General features: G+C 60.1%; 1 protein-coding gene across 1 annotated transcript; it reads left to right on the forward strand.

The window, feature by feature from the left end:
• The first annotated feature begins 1,432 nt into the window (after positions 1–1,432).
• TIMMDC1 (translocase of inner mitochondrial membrane domain containing 1) lies at positions 1,433–12,585 on the forward strand. Its single transcript, XM_073668788.1, has 7 exons — positions 1,433–1,729; positions 7,898–8,063; positions 8,145–8,233; positions 8,346–8,413; positions 9,760–9,838; positions 12,077–12,187; positions 12,271–12,585. The coding sequence occupies exons 1-7, from the start codon at positions 1,560–1,562 to the stop codon at positions 12,401–12,403; spliced, it is 816 nt and encodes a 271-aa protein (XP_073524889.1). The 5' UTR covers positions 1,433–1,559; the 3' UTR covers positions 12,404–12,585.
• The last annotated feature ends 1,291 nt before the right edge of the window (positions 12,586–13,876 follow it).

Consider the following 13,876-nt stretch of genomic DNA (forward strand, 5'->3'; position numbering starts at 1 on the left):
GGGGGCTGCACAGTGAAGGGGATGATGAAGGCACTGCATGTTGGGGGGCTGCACAGTGAAGGGGGTGATGATGGCACTGCATGTTGGGGGGCTGCACAGTGAAGGGGGTGATGATGGCACTGCATGTTGGGGGGCTGCACAGTGAAGGGGATGATGATGGCACTGCATGTTGGGGGGCTGCACAGTGAAGGGGGTGATGATGGCACTGCATGTTGGGGGGCTGCACAGTGAAGGGGATGATGATGGCACTGCATGTTGGGGGGCTGCACAGTGAAGGGGATGATGATGGCACTGCATGTTGGGGGGCTGCACAGTGAAGGGGATGATGATGGCACTGCATGTTGGGGGGCTGCACAGTGAAGGGGGTGATGATGGCACTGCATGTTGGGGGGCTGCACAGTGAAGGGGATGATGAAGGCACTGCATGTTGGGGGGCTGCACAGTGAAGGGGGTGATGATGGCACTGCATGTTGGGGGGCTGCACAGTGAAGGGGGTGATGATGGCACTGCATGTTGGGGGGCTGCACAGTGAAGGGGATGATGATGGCACTGCATGTTGGGGGGCTGCACAGTGAAGGGGTGATGATGGCACTGCATGTTGGGGGGCTGCACAGTGAAGGGGGTGATGATGGCACTGCATGTTGGGGGGCTGCACAGTGAAGGGGATGATGAAGGCACTGCATGTTGGGGGGCTGCACAGTGAAGGGGGTGATGATGGCACTGCATGTTGGGGGGCTGCACAGTGAAGGGGGTGATGATGGCACTGCATGTTGGGGGGCTGCACAGTGAAGGGGGTGATGATGGCACTGCATGTTGGGGGGCTGCACAGTGAAGGGGATGATGATGGCACTGCATGTTGGGGGGCTGCACAGTGAAGGGGGTGATGATGGCACTGCATGTTGTGGGGCTGCACAGTGAAGGGGGTGATGATGGCACTGCATGTTGGGGGGCTGCACAGTGAAGGGGGTGATGATGGCACTGCATGTTGTGGGGCTGCACAGTGAAGGGGGTGATGATGGCACTGCATGTTGTGGGGCTGCACAGTGAAGGGGGTGATGATGGCACTGCATGTTGTGGGGCTGCACAGTGAAGGGGGTGATGATGGCACTGCATGTTGTGGGGCTGCACAGTGAAGGGGGTGATCATCATGAATCGCGGTATGTGTTAAAGGGGCCACTGAGACTCTTTCTTCTGGGGCCCAGAAAAACCTGGAGCCGGCCCTGGCGGTCACTATTACAGGGGGTGGTCACCATTACCAGGTGGTCCTTATGAAAGCAGACCTCCGGACAGTAGAGGCCGCTGTTCCGCGGCTCCTTCGCTCTGGTGACAGTTATCCTCCGGGCAGACAGAGGGCGCTGTGGACACAGTCTGCTCGCTCAGACACTATGACTCGCTGATGACGTGACCCACCAGTAAGATGGCGCAGCGCGGGCGGCGACACGCCCATCCTCGGGTCATGTGACTCCCTTGCTGTCTCGTGACGTCAGAAACATGGCGGCGCCCTGGCAGTGGTGACTTGTGGAGACAGCACCGACATCTGTACAAGCTGCAGTCATGTCATGTCCGCTGTTCCCTGCAGGTGGCGCCAGCTCGGTGGTCTGACGTATCCAGTGATGGCGGACAGCGGCCCCCCGGAGACTCCGGGATCCTCCTCCCTCCCTCCTGGATTCCGCGGTCCTGAGCCATCACCGAGCGGCTGGGAGCGGGTCCGGGAGCTGTACCGGCGCAAGTAAGTGCAACCGGACAGCAGGGGGCGCTGCGCGGGGGCGGAGCTCTGCAGGCAACCTGTGATTTCATCCTCACTGTACAGCCAATCAGCAGTGGCCGACACTGGACGCCCCTCCTCTTTCCTAAATAGTTACCCCTCCTCATCTACAGTCACAGTCTGTCCTAGTCACCCGCGCTGCCCTCCCCCCCTCCTCGATCTCGTTCCCCCCCCCCTCCTCCTCGGTCTTGCCCGCCCCCCTCCTCCTCGGTCTCGCCCCCCCTCCTCCTCAGTCTCGTCCCCCCCACCACCACCACACCCTCCTCGGTGTCCCCCCTCCTCCTCGGTCTCATCCCCCCCCCCCGCGGTCTCGTCTCCCCCCCCCTTCTCCTCGGTCTCGTCTCCCCCCCCCTTCTCCTCGGTCTCGTCACCCCCCTCTTCTCCTCGGTCTCGTCTCCCCCCCCCCCTCCTCCTCGGTCTCGTCTCGTCTCCCCCCCCCCTCCTCCTCGGTCTCGTCTCCCCCCCCTCCTCCTCGGTCTCTTCTCCCCCCCCCTCCTCCTCGGTCTCTTCCCCCCTCCTCCTCGGTCTCTTCTCTCCCCCCCCCCCTCCTCCTCGGTCTCTTCTCCCCCCCCTCCTCCTCGGTCTCTTCTCCCCCCCCCTCCTCCTCGGTCTCTCCCCCCCCCTCCTCCTCGGTCTCTCCCCCCCCTCCCTCCTCGGTCTCTCCCCCCCCCTCCTCCTCGGTCTCTCCCCCCCCTCCTCCTCCTCGGTCTCTCCCCCCCCCTCCTCCTCGGTCTCTCCCCCCTCCTCCTCGGTCTCTCCCCCCCCCCTCCTCCTCGGTCTCTCCCCCCCCCCTCCTCCTCGGTCTCTCTCCCCCCCCCCTCCTCCTCGGTCTCTCTCCCCCCCCCTCCTCCTCGGTCTCTCCCCCCCCCCTCCTCCTCGGTCTCTCCCCCCCCCTCCTCCTCGGTCTCTCCCCCCCCCCCCTCCTCCTCGGTCTCTCTCCCCCCCCCCTCCTCCTCGGTCTCTCCCCCCCCCCCTCCTCCTCGGTCTCTCCCCCCCCTCCTCCTCCTCGGTCTCTCCCCCCCCCCTCCTCCTCGGTCTCTCCCCCCCCCCTCCTCCTCGGTCTCTCCCCCCCCCCCTCCTCCTCGGTCTCCCCCCCCCCCCTCCTCCTCGGTCTTGTCCTCCTCGGTCTCCCCCCCCCCCCTCCTCGGTCTCGTCCCCCCACCCTCCTCGGTCTTGTCCTCCCACCCTCCTCGGTCTTGTCCTCCCACCCTCCTCGGTCTTGTCCTCCCCCCCCGCCCCCCTCTTTGGTCTCGTCCTCCCTCCCTCCCCCCTCCTCGGTCTTGTCCTCCTCGGTCTCGCCCCCCCCCTCCTCGGTCTCGTCCCCTCTCAGTCTCGTCCTCCCTCCCCCTCCTCGGTCTCGTCCCCCCCCCTCCTCGGTCTCGTCCTCTCCCCCTCCTCGGTCTCGTCTGCCCCCCCCATTCCCTCTCCTCGGTCTCGTCGCCCTCCTCCCCCTCCTCGGTCTCGTCCTCTCCCCCTCCTCGGTCTCGTCTGCCCCCCCCCCATTCCCTCTCCTCGGTCTCGTCGCCCTCCTCCCCCCTCCACGGTCTCGTCGCCCTCCTCCCCCCTCCACGGTCTCGTCGCCCCCCTCCCCCCTCCCCCCGGTCTCGTCGCCCTCCTCCCCCCGGTCTCGTCGCCCCCCTCCCCCCCCCGGTCTCGTCGTCCTCCCCCCCCCCCCCCCCGGTCTCGTCGTCCTCCTCCCCCCCCGGTCTCGTCGTCCTCCTCCCCCCCCGGTCTCGTCGTCCTCCTCCCCCCCCGGTCTCGTCGTCCTCCTCCCCCCCCGGTCTCGTCGTCCTCCTCCCCCCCCGGTCTCGTCGTCCTCCTCCCCCCCCCCCGGTCTCGTCGTCCTCCTCCCCCCCCCCGGTCTCGTCGTCCTCCTCCCTCCCCGGTCTCGTCGTCCTCCTCCCCCCCCCGGTCTCGTCGTCCTCCTCCCCCCCCCGGTCTCGTCGTCCTCCTCCCCCCCCCGGTCTCGTCGTCCTCCTCCCCCCCCCGGTCTCGTCGTCCTCCTCCCCCCCCCCGGTCTCGTCGTCCTCCTCCCCCCCCCGGTCTCGTCGTCCTCCTCCCCCCCCCCCGGTCTCGTCGTCCTCCTCCCCCCCCCGGTCTCGTCGTCCTCCCCCCCCCCCCCGGTCTCGTCGTCCTCCTCCCCCCCCCCGGTCTCGTCGTCCTCCTCCCCCCCCCCGGTCTCGTCGTCCTCCTCCCCCCCCCCGGTCTCGTCGTCCTCCTCCCCCCCCCCGGTCTCGTCGTCCTCCTCCCCCCCCCCGGTCTCGTCGTCCTCCTCCCCCCCCCCGGTCTCGTCGTCCTCCTCCCCCCCCCCGGTCTCGTCCTCCTCCTCCCCCCCCCCGGTCTCGTCGTCCTCCTCCCCCCCCCCGGTCTCGTCGTCCTCCTCCCCCCCCCCGGTCTCGTCGTCCTCCTCCCCCCCCCGGTCTCGTCGTCCTCCTCCCCCCCCGGTCTCGTCGTCCTCCTCCCCCCCCCCGGTCTCGTCGTCCTCCTCCCCCCCCCCGGTCTCGTCGTCCTCCTCCCCCCCCCGGTCTCGTCGTCCTCCTCCCCCCCCCGGTCTCGTCGTCCTCCTCCCCCCCCGGTCTCGTCGTCCTCCTCCCCCCCCGGTCTCGTCGTCCTCCCCCCCCCCCCCCCCCGGTCTCGTCGTCCTCCTCCCCCCCCGGTCTCGTCGTCCTCCTCCCCCCCCCCGGTCTCGTCGCCCTCCTCCTCCTCCCTCCCCCCCGGTCTCGTCGCCCTCCTCCTCCTCCCTCCCCCCCGATCTCGTCGCCCTCCTCCTCCTCCCTCCCCCCCGATCTCGTCGCCCTCCTCCTCCTCCCTCCCCCCCGATCTCGTCGCCCTCCTCCTCCTCCCTCCCCCCCGATCTCGTCGCCCTCCTCCTCCTCCCTCCCCCCCGATCTCGTCGCCCTCCTCCTCCTCCCTCCCCCCCGATCTCGTCGCCCTCCTCCTCCTCCCTCCCCCCCGATCTCGTCGTCCTCCTCCTCCTCCCTCCCCCCCGATCTCGTCGCCCTCCTCCTCCCTCCCCCCCGGTCTCGTCGCCCTCCTCCTCCCTCCCTCCCGGTCTCGTCGCCCTCCTCCTCCCTCCCCCCGGTCTTGTCCTCTTCTTGCTCCCCTTCGACTTCGTCCTCGGTCTGTCCTCTTCTTGCTCCCCTTCGACTTCGTCCTCGGTCTGTCCTCTTCTTGCTCCCCTTCGACTTCGTCCTCGGTCTCATCCTCCTCCTCCTCCCCGTCCTCGGTCTCGTCCTCCTCCTCCTCCCCGTCCTCGGTCTCGTCCTCCTCCTCCTCCCCGTCCTCGGTCTCGTCCTCCTCCTCCTCCCCGTCCTCGGTCTCGTCCTCCTCCTCCTCCCCGTCCTCGGTCTCGTCCTCCTCCTCCTCCCCGTCCTCGGTCTCGTCCTCCTCCTCCTCCCCGTCCTCGGTCTCGTCCTCCTCCTCCTCCCCGTCCTCGGTCTCGTCCTCCTCCTCCTCCCCGTCCTCGGTCTCGTCCTCCTCCCCGTCCTCGGTCTCGTCCTCCTCCTCCTCCCCGTCCTCGGTCTCGTCCTCCTCCTCCTCCCCGTCCTCGGTCTCGTCCTCCTCCTCCTCCCCGTCCTCGGTCTCGTCCTCCTCCTCCTCCCCGTCCTCGGTCTCGTCCTCCTCCTCCTCCCCGTCCTCGGTCTCGTCCTCCTCCTCCTCCCCGTCCTCGGTCTCGTCCTCCTCCCCCTCCCCGGTCTCGTCCTCCTCCCCCTCCCCGGTCTCGTCCCCCTCCCCCTCCTCGGTCTTGTCCTTTTCTTGCTCCCCTTCGACTTCGTCCTCGGTCTCGTCCTCCTCCTCCTTCCCCTCCTCGGTCTCGTTCTCCTCCTTCTTCTCCTACCCCTCCTCGGTCTTGTTCTCCTCTTCCTCCTCCTCCTCCTCCTCCTCCTCCTCCTCCTCCTCCTTTTACCCCTCCTCGGTCTCGTCCTCCTCCCCCTCCTCAGTCTCTTCCTCTGCTTGCTTTCCTTCGACTTCGTCCTTGGTCTCGTCCTCCTCCTCCTACTCCTCCTAGCCCTCCTCGGTCTCGTCCCCCTCCCCCTCCTCGGTCTCGTCCTCTTCTTGCTCCCCTTCGACTTTGTTCTCGGTCTCGTCCTCCTCCTCCTCCTCCTACCCTTCCTCGGTCTCGTCCTCTTCTTGCTCCCCTTCGACTTTGTCCTCGGTCTCGTCCTCCTCCTCCTACCCCTCCTCGATCCCGTTCCCCTCCCCCTCCTCGGTCTCGTCCTCTTCTTGCTCCCCTTCGACTTCTTCCTCGGTCTCGTCCTCCTACTCCTACCCCTCCTCGGTCTCGTCCCCCTCCTCGGCCTCGTCCTCTTCTTGCTCCCCTTCGACTACGTCCTCGGTCTCGTCCTCCTCCCCCTCCTCGGTCTCGTCCCCCTCCCCCTCCTCGCTCTCGTCCTCCTCCTCCTACCCCTCTTTGGTCTCGTCCCCCTCCCCCTCCTCGGTCTCGTCCTCCTCCTCGGTCTCGTCCTTTTCTTGCTCCCCTTCGACTTCGTCCTCGGTCTCGTCCTCCTCCTCCTACCCCTCCTCGGTCTCGTTCTCCTCCTTCTTCTCCTACCCCTCCTCGGTCTTGTTCTCCTCTTCCTCCTCCTCCTTTTACCCCTCCTCGGTTTCGTTCTCCTCCTCCTACCCCTCCTCGGTTTCGTTCTCCTCCTACCCCTCCTCGGTCTCGTCCTCCTCCCCCTCCTCGGTCTCGTCCTCTGCTTGCTTTCCTTCGACTTCGTCCTTGGTCTCGTCCTCCTCCCCCTCCTCGGTCTCGTCCTCCTCCTCCTCCCCCTCCCCCTCCTCGGTCTCATCCTCTTCTTGCTCTCCTTCGACTTCGTCCTCGGTCTCGTCCTACTCCTCCTACCCCTCCTCGGTCTTGTCCCCGTCCCCCTCCTCGGTCTCGTCCTCTTCTTGCTCCCCTTCGACTTTGTTCTCGGTCTCGTCCTCCTCCTCCTCCTACCCTTCCTCGGTCTCGTCCTCTTCTTGCTCCCCTTCGACTTTGTCCTCGGTCTCGTCCTCCTCCTCCTACCCCTCCTCGGTCTCGTTCTCCTCCTTCTTCTCCTACCCCTCCTCGGTCTTGTTCTCCTCTTCCTCCTCCTCCTTTTACCCCTCCTCGGTTTCGTTCTCCTCCTCCTACCCCTCCTCGGTTTCGTTCTCCTCCTCCTACCCCTCCTCGGTTTCGTTCTCCTCCTCCTACCCCTCCTCGGTCTCGTCCTCCTCCCCCTCCTCGGTCTCGTCCTCTGCTTGCTTTCCTTCGACTTCGTCCTTGGTCTCGTCCTCCTCCCCCTCCTCGGTCTTGTCCTCCTCCTCCTCCCCCTCCTCGGTCTCGTCCTCCTCCTCCTCCCCCTCCTCGGTCTCGTCCTCCTCCTCCTCCCCCTCCCCCTCCTCGGTCTCGTCCTCTTCTTGCTCTCCTTCGACTTCGTCCTCGGTCTCGTCCTACTCCTCCTACCCCTCCTCGGTCTTGTCCCCGTCCCCCTCCTCGGTCTCGTCCTCTTCTTGCTCCCCTTCGTCTTTGTTCTCGGTCTCGTCGTCCTCCTCCTCCTCCTACCCTTCCTCGGTCTCGTCCTCTTCTTGCTCCCCTTCGACTTTGTCCTCGGTCTCGTCCTCCTCCTCCTACCCCTCCTCGATCCCGTTCCCCTCCCCCTCCTCGGTCTCGTCCTCTTCTTGCTCCCCTTCGACTTCTTCCTCGGTCTCGTCCTCCTACTCCTACCCCTCCTCGGTCTCGTCCCCCTCCTCGGCCTCGTCCTCTTCTTGCTCCCCTTCAACTTCGTCCTCGGTCTCGTCCTCCTCCCCCTCCTCGGTCTCGTCCCCCTCCCCCTCCTCGGTCTCGTCCTCTTCTTCCTCGACTCCGTCCTCGGTCTCGTCCTCCTCCTCCTATCCCTCCTCGGTCTCGTCCCCCTCATCGGTCTCGTCCTTTTCTTGCTCCCCTTCGACTTCGTCCTCGGTCTTGTCCTCCTCTCCCTCCTCGGTCTCGTCCTCTTCTTGCTCAACTTCGTCCTCGGTCTCATCCTCCTCCTCCTACCCCTCCTCGATCTCGTCCTCCTCCCCCTTCCTCGACTCCGTCCTCTTTCTCTCTCGTCCTCCTCCCCCTCCTCGGTCTCGTCCTCAGTTACTCCTCGACCACGGTCTCAGTCTTTGGTCGCTTCCTTGCAGTGAGCGCGGTGAGTACTCGCCGGAGGTGGAGTTTATGGTGAAGAGCGCGCTGACCGGGGCGACGATCGGCATGGTGTATGGTGGTGTACCAGCAGCTCGCTTTAGCCGGGAGCAGTATATAAAGCACAGCCAGGCGGAGGTTTACAGTCACCGGATAGAGGCTTTGGTGAGGACGTTGAGGCTTGTATGGCGGTGTTTTATTGACCTGTTCACCTCATTACATGACCGCGTTTTTGTGTCTCTGCAGAGGTCAGTACATAATGCCGCCATCCGGGGCTTTCTACGGTACGGATTCCGTTGGGGATGGAGAGTTGCCGCTTTTGTCAGTATCTTTAAGTAAGTGCCCCCCCCCCTAGTGCTTATTCCCAAAGTCATCTTTGTGTGGCTCAGCTTCTCCACCTCCCACACATCTGCCCATCACTCAACAACCATGACTTGTGCTCTGCAGCTTCACCAACGCCAGCCTTGCCGCGTACCGAGACAAAGTGGTGGTCAGCAACTTCGCTGCAGCTGGAGGTGAGGAGGAGAGGGTGGTCTGCGAGGATGAGACATATGAGGAGACCCTGGTCTGTGTGTCCCCGATACGTGTGAGGAGGAGACACATGAGGAGACCCTGGTCTGTGTGCCCCCGTTACGTGTGAGGAGGAGACACATGAGGAGACCCTGGTCTGTGTGTCCCCGATACGTGTGAGGAGGAGACACATGAGGAGACTCTGGTCTGTGTGCCCCCGATACGTGTGAAGAGAGGGTGGTCTGCGAGGAGGAAACCCTGGTCTGTGTGCTTCCGATACGTGTGAGGAGAGGGAGGTCTGCGAGGACGAGACATACGAGGGAGACCCTGATGTGATTACTCAGTGCCAATCTGGCCAGTGGTGCGGTGTTATTCTTAATTATGACAGACGTACTGTTACTTTGTTCAGTAGGTCAAGAGAAATGAGCCATTGTTTTATGTGAGACTGCCCATTGACCCTTGTTATATGTTAATTTGTGGAATGCCTGCTGATTACGGATTGCATCAGTCACCTGGGGTGTATTAGTCTGCACAACTTGGAGGACAATTATGCAGTCTAATTGAACAATCTAACAATGAGGCAACAGACATGATTATCTCCCCCAATTTTGTGTGACACAATAGCCTGAAATGAGAGCTGAGGGTTATTAAAAAAAAATCCTGCTCCTTTCACCAGTGTGATTCTACAGGATGTCATCCCAGGGACCATGGTTCCAGCTAGTGAAATACAGATCTGCTCAACTGCCCATTACTGAGCCCACAAGGTCGTTTGTCTTGACCTGCGTTATCCAATCTGGTCACCTGGCCACATGCCTTACTGTGCTTGGTCAGCTTCCTAAGCTTGCCGCTATCTCCTCTCAAAAGCGGGATGCTATTGGTTGGGGTAGTTGGCCCTGGATGCCCCGAAGTCACGGAGGTTCTAATTCCTGGTGAGCCAGCGGAAGGGTGAGACTCTCTGTCATTTGCACCACCATGTGCTGATAACTGTTGGTCACCCAATAAAGTCTTATCATACTACTCACCCTGTGTTGTCCTAGTAGTATTCAGCCCATGGGGAAGGAGAGCGGGCGTTCAGTGGGATGAACCTGGTCTGTGTGCCCATCATATGTGTGAGGGAGAGAGTGGTTTGCGAGGATGAGACACATGAGGAGACCCTGGTCTGTGTGCCCCCGATACGTGTGAGGGAGAGGGTGGACTACGCTGCTTTGTGTATGTGCCAGTGTGGGATGGTCTGCGTTGTTGGCGGTGTGTATGAGTGGAGAGATGCTGTACTTGTAAGTTGTTGTGTGGCACCAGTGTCAGCGGTGGCACCATAGTGCCCATAGTGTGACTCATTCTGTCCTATTCACAGCTGTCACTGGTGGAATATTCAGATTGAACCTGGGGCTTCGGGGTCTGATCGGAGGATCAGTCATTGGGGCGTTGCTTGGGTGAGTGACACTTCTGTGGCAGCTCTCCACATTAGTTCGGGGCTCGGTCAGTGGGACTGTCTATGGTGGGTGGCACTTCTGTGGCAGCTCTCCACATTAGTTCGGGGCTCGGTCAGTGGCACTGTCTATGGTGGGTGGCACTTTGGTGGCAGCTCTCCACATTAGTTTGGGGCTTGGTTATTGTGACTTTCTATGGTGGGTGGCACTTCGGTGGCAGCTCTCCATATTAGTTTGGGGCTCGGTTATTGTGACTTTCTATGGTGGGTGGCACTTCGGTGGCAGCTCTCCATATTAGTTTGGGGCTCGGTTATTGTGACTTTCTATGGTGGGTGGCACTTCGGTGGCAGCTCTCCATATTAGTTTGGGGCTCGGTTATTGGGACTGTCTCTAGTGGGTGGCACTTCGGTGGCAGCTCTCCACATTAGTTCGGGGCTCGGTTATTGGGACGGTCTATGGTGGGTGACACTTCGTTCGGGGCTCGGTTATTGGGACTTTCTATGGTGGGTGGTACTTCGGTGGCAGCTCTCCACATTAGTTTGGGGCTCGGTTATTGGGACTGTCTATGGTGGGTGACACTTCGGTGGCAGCTCTCCATATTAGTTTGGGGCTCGGTCAGTGGGGACTTTCTATGGTGGGTGGCACTTCTGTGGCAGCTCTCCACATTAGTCCGGGGCTCGGTCAGTGGCATTGTCTATGGTGGGTGGCACTTCTGTGGCAGCTCTCCATATTAGTTCGGGGCTCGGTTATTGGGACTGTCTATGGTGGGTGACACTTCGGTGGCAGCTCTCCACATTAGTTTGGGGCTCGGTTATTGTGACTTTCTATGGTGGGTGGCACTTCGGTGGCAGCTCTCCATATTAGTTCGGGGCTTGGTCAGTGGAACTGTCTATGGTGGGTGGTACTTCCGTGGCAGCTCTCCACATTAGTTTGGGGCTCGGTTATTGTGACTTTCTATGGTGGGTGACACTTCGGTGGCAGCTCTCCATATTAGTTCGGGGATCGGTCAGTGGAACTGTCTATGGTGGGTGGTACTTCGGTGGCAGCTCTCCACATTAGTTCGGGGCTCGGTCAGTGGGACTTTCTATGGTGGGTGGTACTTCAGTGGCAGCTCTCCATATTAGTTTGGAGCTCGGTCAGTGGGACTGTCTATGGTGGGTGGCACTTTGGTGGCAGCTCTCCACATTATTTTGGGGCTTGGTTATTGGGACTGTCTATGGTGGGTGACACTTCGGTGGCAGCTCTCCATATTAGTTTGGAGCTCGGTCAGTGGGACTGTCTATGGTGGGTGGCACTTTGGTGGCAGCTCTCCACATTAGTTTGGGGCTTGGTTATTGTGACTTTCTATGGTGGGTGGCACTTCGGTGGCAGCTCTCCATATTAGTTTGGGGCTCGGTTATTGTGACTTTCTATGGTGGGTGGCACTTCGGTGGCAGCTCTCCATATTAGTTTGGGGCTCGGTTATTGTGACTTTCTATGGTGGGTGGCACTTCGGTGGCAGCTCTCCATATTAGTTTGGGGCTCGGTTATTGGGACTGTCTCTAGTGGGTGGCACTTCGGTGGCAGCTCTCCACATTAGTTCGGGGCTCGGTTATTGGGACGGTCTATGGTGGGTGACACTTCGTTCGGGGCTCGGTTATTGGGACTTTCTATGGTGGGTGGTACTTCGGTGGCAGCTCTCCACATTAGTTTGGGGCTTGGTTATTGGGACTGTCTATGGTGGGTGACACTTCGGTGGCAGCTCTCCACATTAGTTTGGGGCTTGGTTATTGGGACTGTCTATGGTGGGTGACACTTCGGTGTCAGCTCTCCATATTAGTTTGGGGCTTGGTCAGTGGGGACTTTCTATGGTGGGTGGCACTTTAGTGGCAGCTCTCCACATTAGTTTGGGGCTCGGCTATTGGGACTGTCTATGGTGGGTGGCACTTTGGTGGCAGCTCTCCATATTAGTTTGGGGCTCGGTTATTGGGACTGTCTATGGTGGGTGGCACTTTGGTGGCAAATCTCCATATTAGTTTGGGGCTCGGCTATTGGGACTGTCTATGGTGGGTGGTACTTCGGTGGCAGCTCTCCATATTAGTTTGGGGCTTGGTCAGTGGGGACTTTCTATGGTGGGTGGCACTTCGGTGGCAGCTCTCCACATTAGTTTGGGGCTCGGTTATTGGACTTTCTATGGTGGGTGGCACTTCGGTGGCAGCCTGTATATTGGTTGACCTCTCACGTCCATTTGTCGCTCCTCAGGATTCCCGCCGGAGCCTTGATCTCTGGATTACAGACTCTCACCGGAGAGGATTTGGGTGAGCTGAAGCAGCAGGAACGTCAGCGGCTGCGTGACCTCCAGCTGCAGGAACGGTGCGTATGTTACATGCCTGTACACACACGGTGCATGGTGCTGAAGGTGGTTGTCACATGCCCGTCTGGTCTCTGTCTCCCAGGGCCGAGCGGGTGGCATTCACTGACGTAGTTGTGCAGGAGATTCAAGAAGCTGGAGAGGAGCCCACCGAGAGGGAGGTGGAGAAGATTAACCAGTTTCTACAGATGTCCAGGACCGCCGCTACAGAGCAATGAGGAAGAGGATGGGGGTTACACACATGCCACCGTGCAAGAGGATGGGCATCATACTTGCTGTGCTGGCTTGATCCTAGAGCTGGAGCCGGAGGCAGTAGGATCCGGCTGCGGTGCTGCTTGTGCTCGCTGTTCACCACTCAGATCCGAGCAGAACAATAAATATGAGAATGTCCTGGAGCGCCTTCTTGTGGTAATACTGACTTATTCGGTCACCTCACCACCAAGTTTTAAGATTTGTGAAGGCTACAGAGTGACTGATCCCTGAGGGCCAGTGTGATCCCCAGGGGGTGTCATGGTGGGACATGGGTGCAGGAAGACTCCTATCGTCTGCTCTTCATACGGTGGCTTGTGAAATTATTGCCCCCTTATTTCGTGTTTTGCTACCTCACAACCTGGAATTTGTTTTTGAGGGTTTGCATCACTTCATGTAAAGAACCTGCCGACAACTGTGAACATTTGGTTTTCTTTTTTTTATTGTGAAGCAAACAATAAATAAGACAAAATAACTGAAAACTTCAATGTGCATAACTATTCACCCCTCCTAAAGTCAGTACTTTGTAGAGCCTCCTTTTGCGGCAATTACTGCTGCAAGTCGCTTTGCATAAGTCTCTATGAGTTTTCCACATCTTGTCACTGGGATTTTTGCCCATTCCTCAAGGCAAAACTGCTCCAGCTCCTTCAGGTTTGATTGTTTCGATCTTCACGTCTGACCACAGATTGGATTAAGGTCTGGGCTGTGACTCGGCCGCTCCAGAACATTTACACTTTTCCCCTTAACGACCACCGATATGCCTTTTCATGGCGGCAGTTAAGGGTACTTATTCCTCAGCGCTGCTGTTTAATGGCGCTGAGGAATAACAGTACAGCGCCCCCCAGCCTCAGAAAATGATCAAGGCTGGATTTTACAGTCCCCTGCCACGTGATCGCCGTTATTCACTGAATCACGGCGATCACACACAAAAAGTCTGATTTAAAATTACACCGCGTGCAGAATTATTAGGCAAATGCGTATTTTGATCACATGATACTTTTTCTACATGTCGTCCTACTCCAAGCTGCATATTCTTGAGAGCCAACTACCAATGAAGTAAATCTGGTGATTGCATCTCTGTAATGAAGAGGGGTGTTGACTAATGACATCAACACCCTATATAAGGTGGGCTTAATTATTAGGCAACTTCCTTTCCTTTGGCAAAATTGGTCAGAAGAGAGATTTGACGGGCTCTGAAAAGTCCAAAATTCTGAGCTGTCTTGCAGAGGGATGCAGCAGTCTTGAAATTTCCAAACTTTTGAAGCGTGATCACCAAACAATCAAGCGTTTCATGGCAAATAGCCAACAGGGTCGCAAGAAGCGTGTTGGCCAAAAAAGGCGCAAAATAACTGCCCATGAATTGAGGAAAATCAAGCGTGAAGCTGCCAAGATGCCATTCGCCACCAGTTTTACCATATTTCAGAGCTGCAACGTTACTGGAG

This window comes from Phyllobates terribilis, unplaced genomic scaffold, assembly GCF_046119375.1.
Source record: "Phyllobates terribilis strain yellow unplaced genomic scaffold, ASM4611937v1 Scaffold_2__4_contigs__length_985480577, whole genome shotgun sequence".
NCBI lineage: Eukaryota > Metazoa > Chordata > Amphibia > Anura > Dendrobatidae > Phyllobates > Phyllobates terribilis.

What these genes read in the sequence shown, in the direction of transcription:
- TIMMDC1 (XM_073668788.1), top strand. Translation starts at nt 1,560, where the DNA reads ATGTCCGCTGTTCCCTGCAGGTGGCGCCAGCTCGGTGGTCTGACGTAT. An exon ending in GTCATTGGGGCGTTGCTTGG is followed by an intron (nt 9,839 to 12,076) that starts GTGAGTGACACT and finishes GTCGCTCCTCAG; the next exon opens with GATTCCCGCCGGAGCCTTGA. An exon ending in GACCTCCAGCTGCAGGAACG is followed by an intron (nt 12,188 to 12,270) that starts GTGCGTATGTTA and finishes TCTGTCTCCCAG; the next exon opens with GGCCGAGCGGGTGGCATTCA.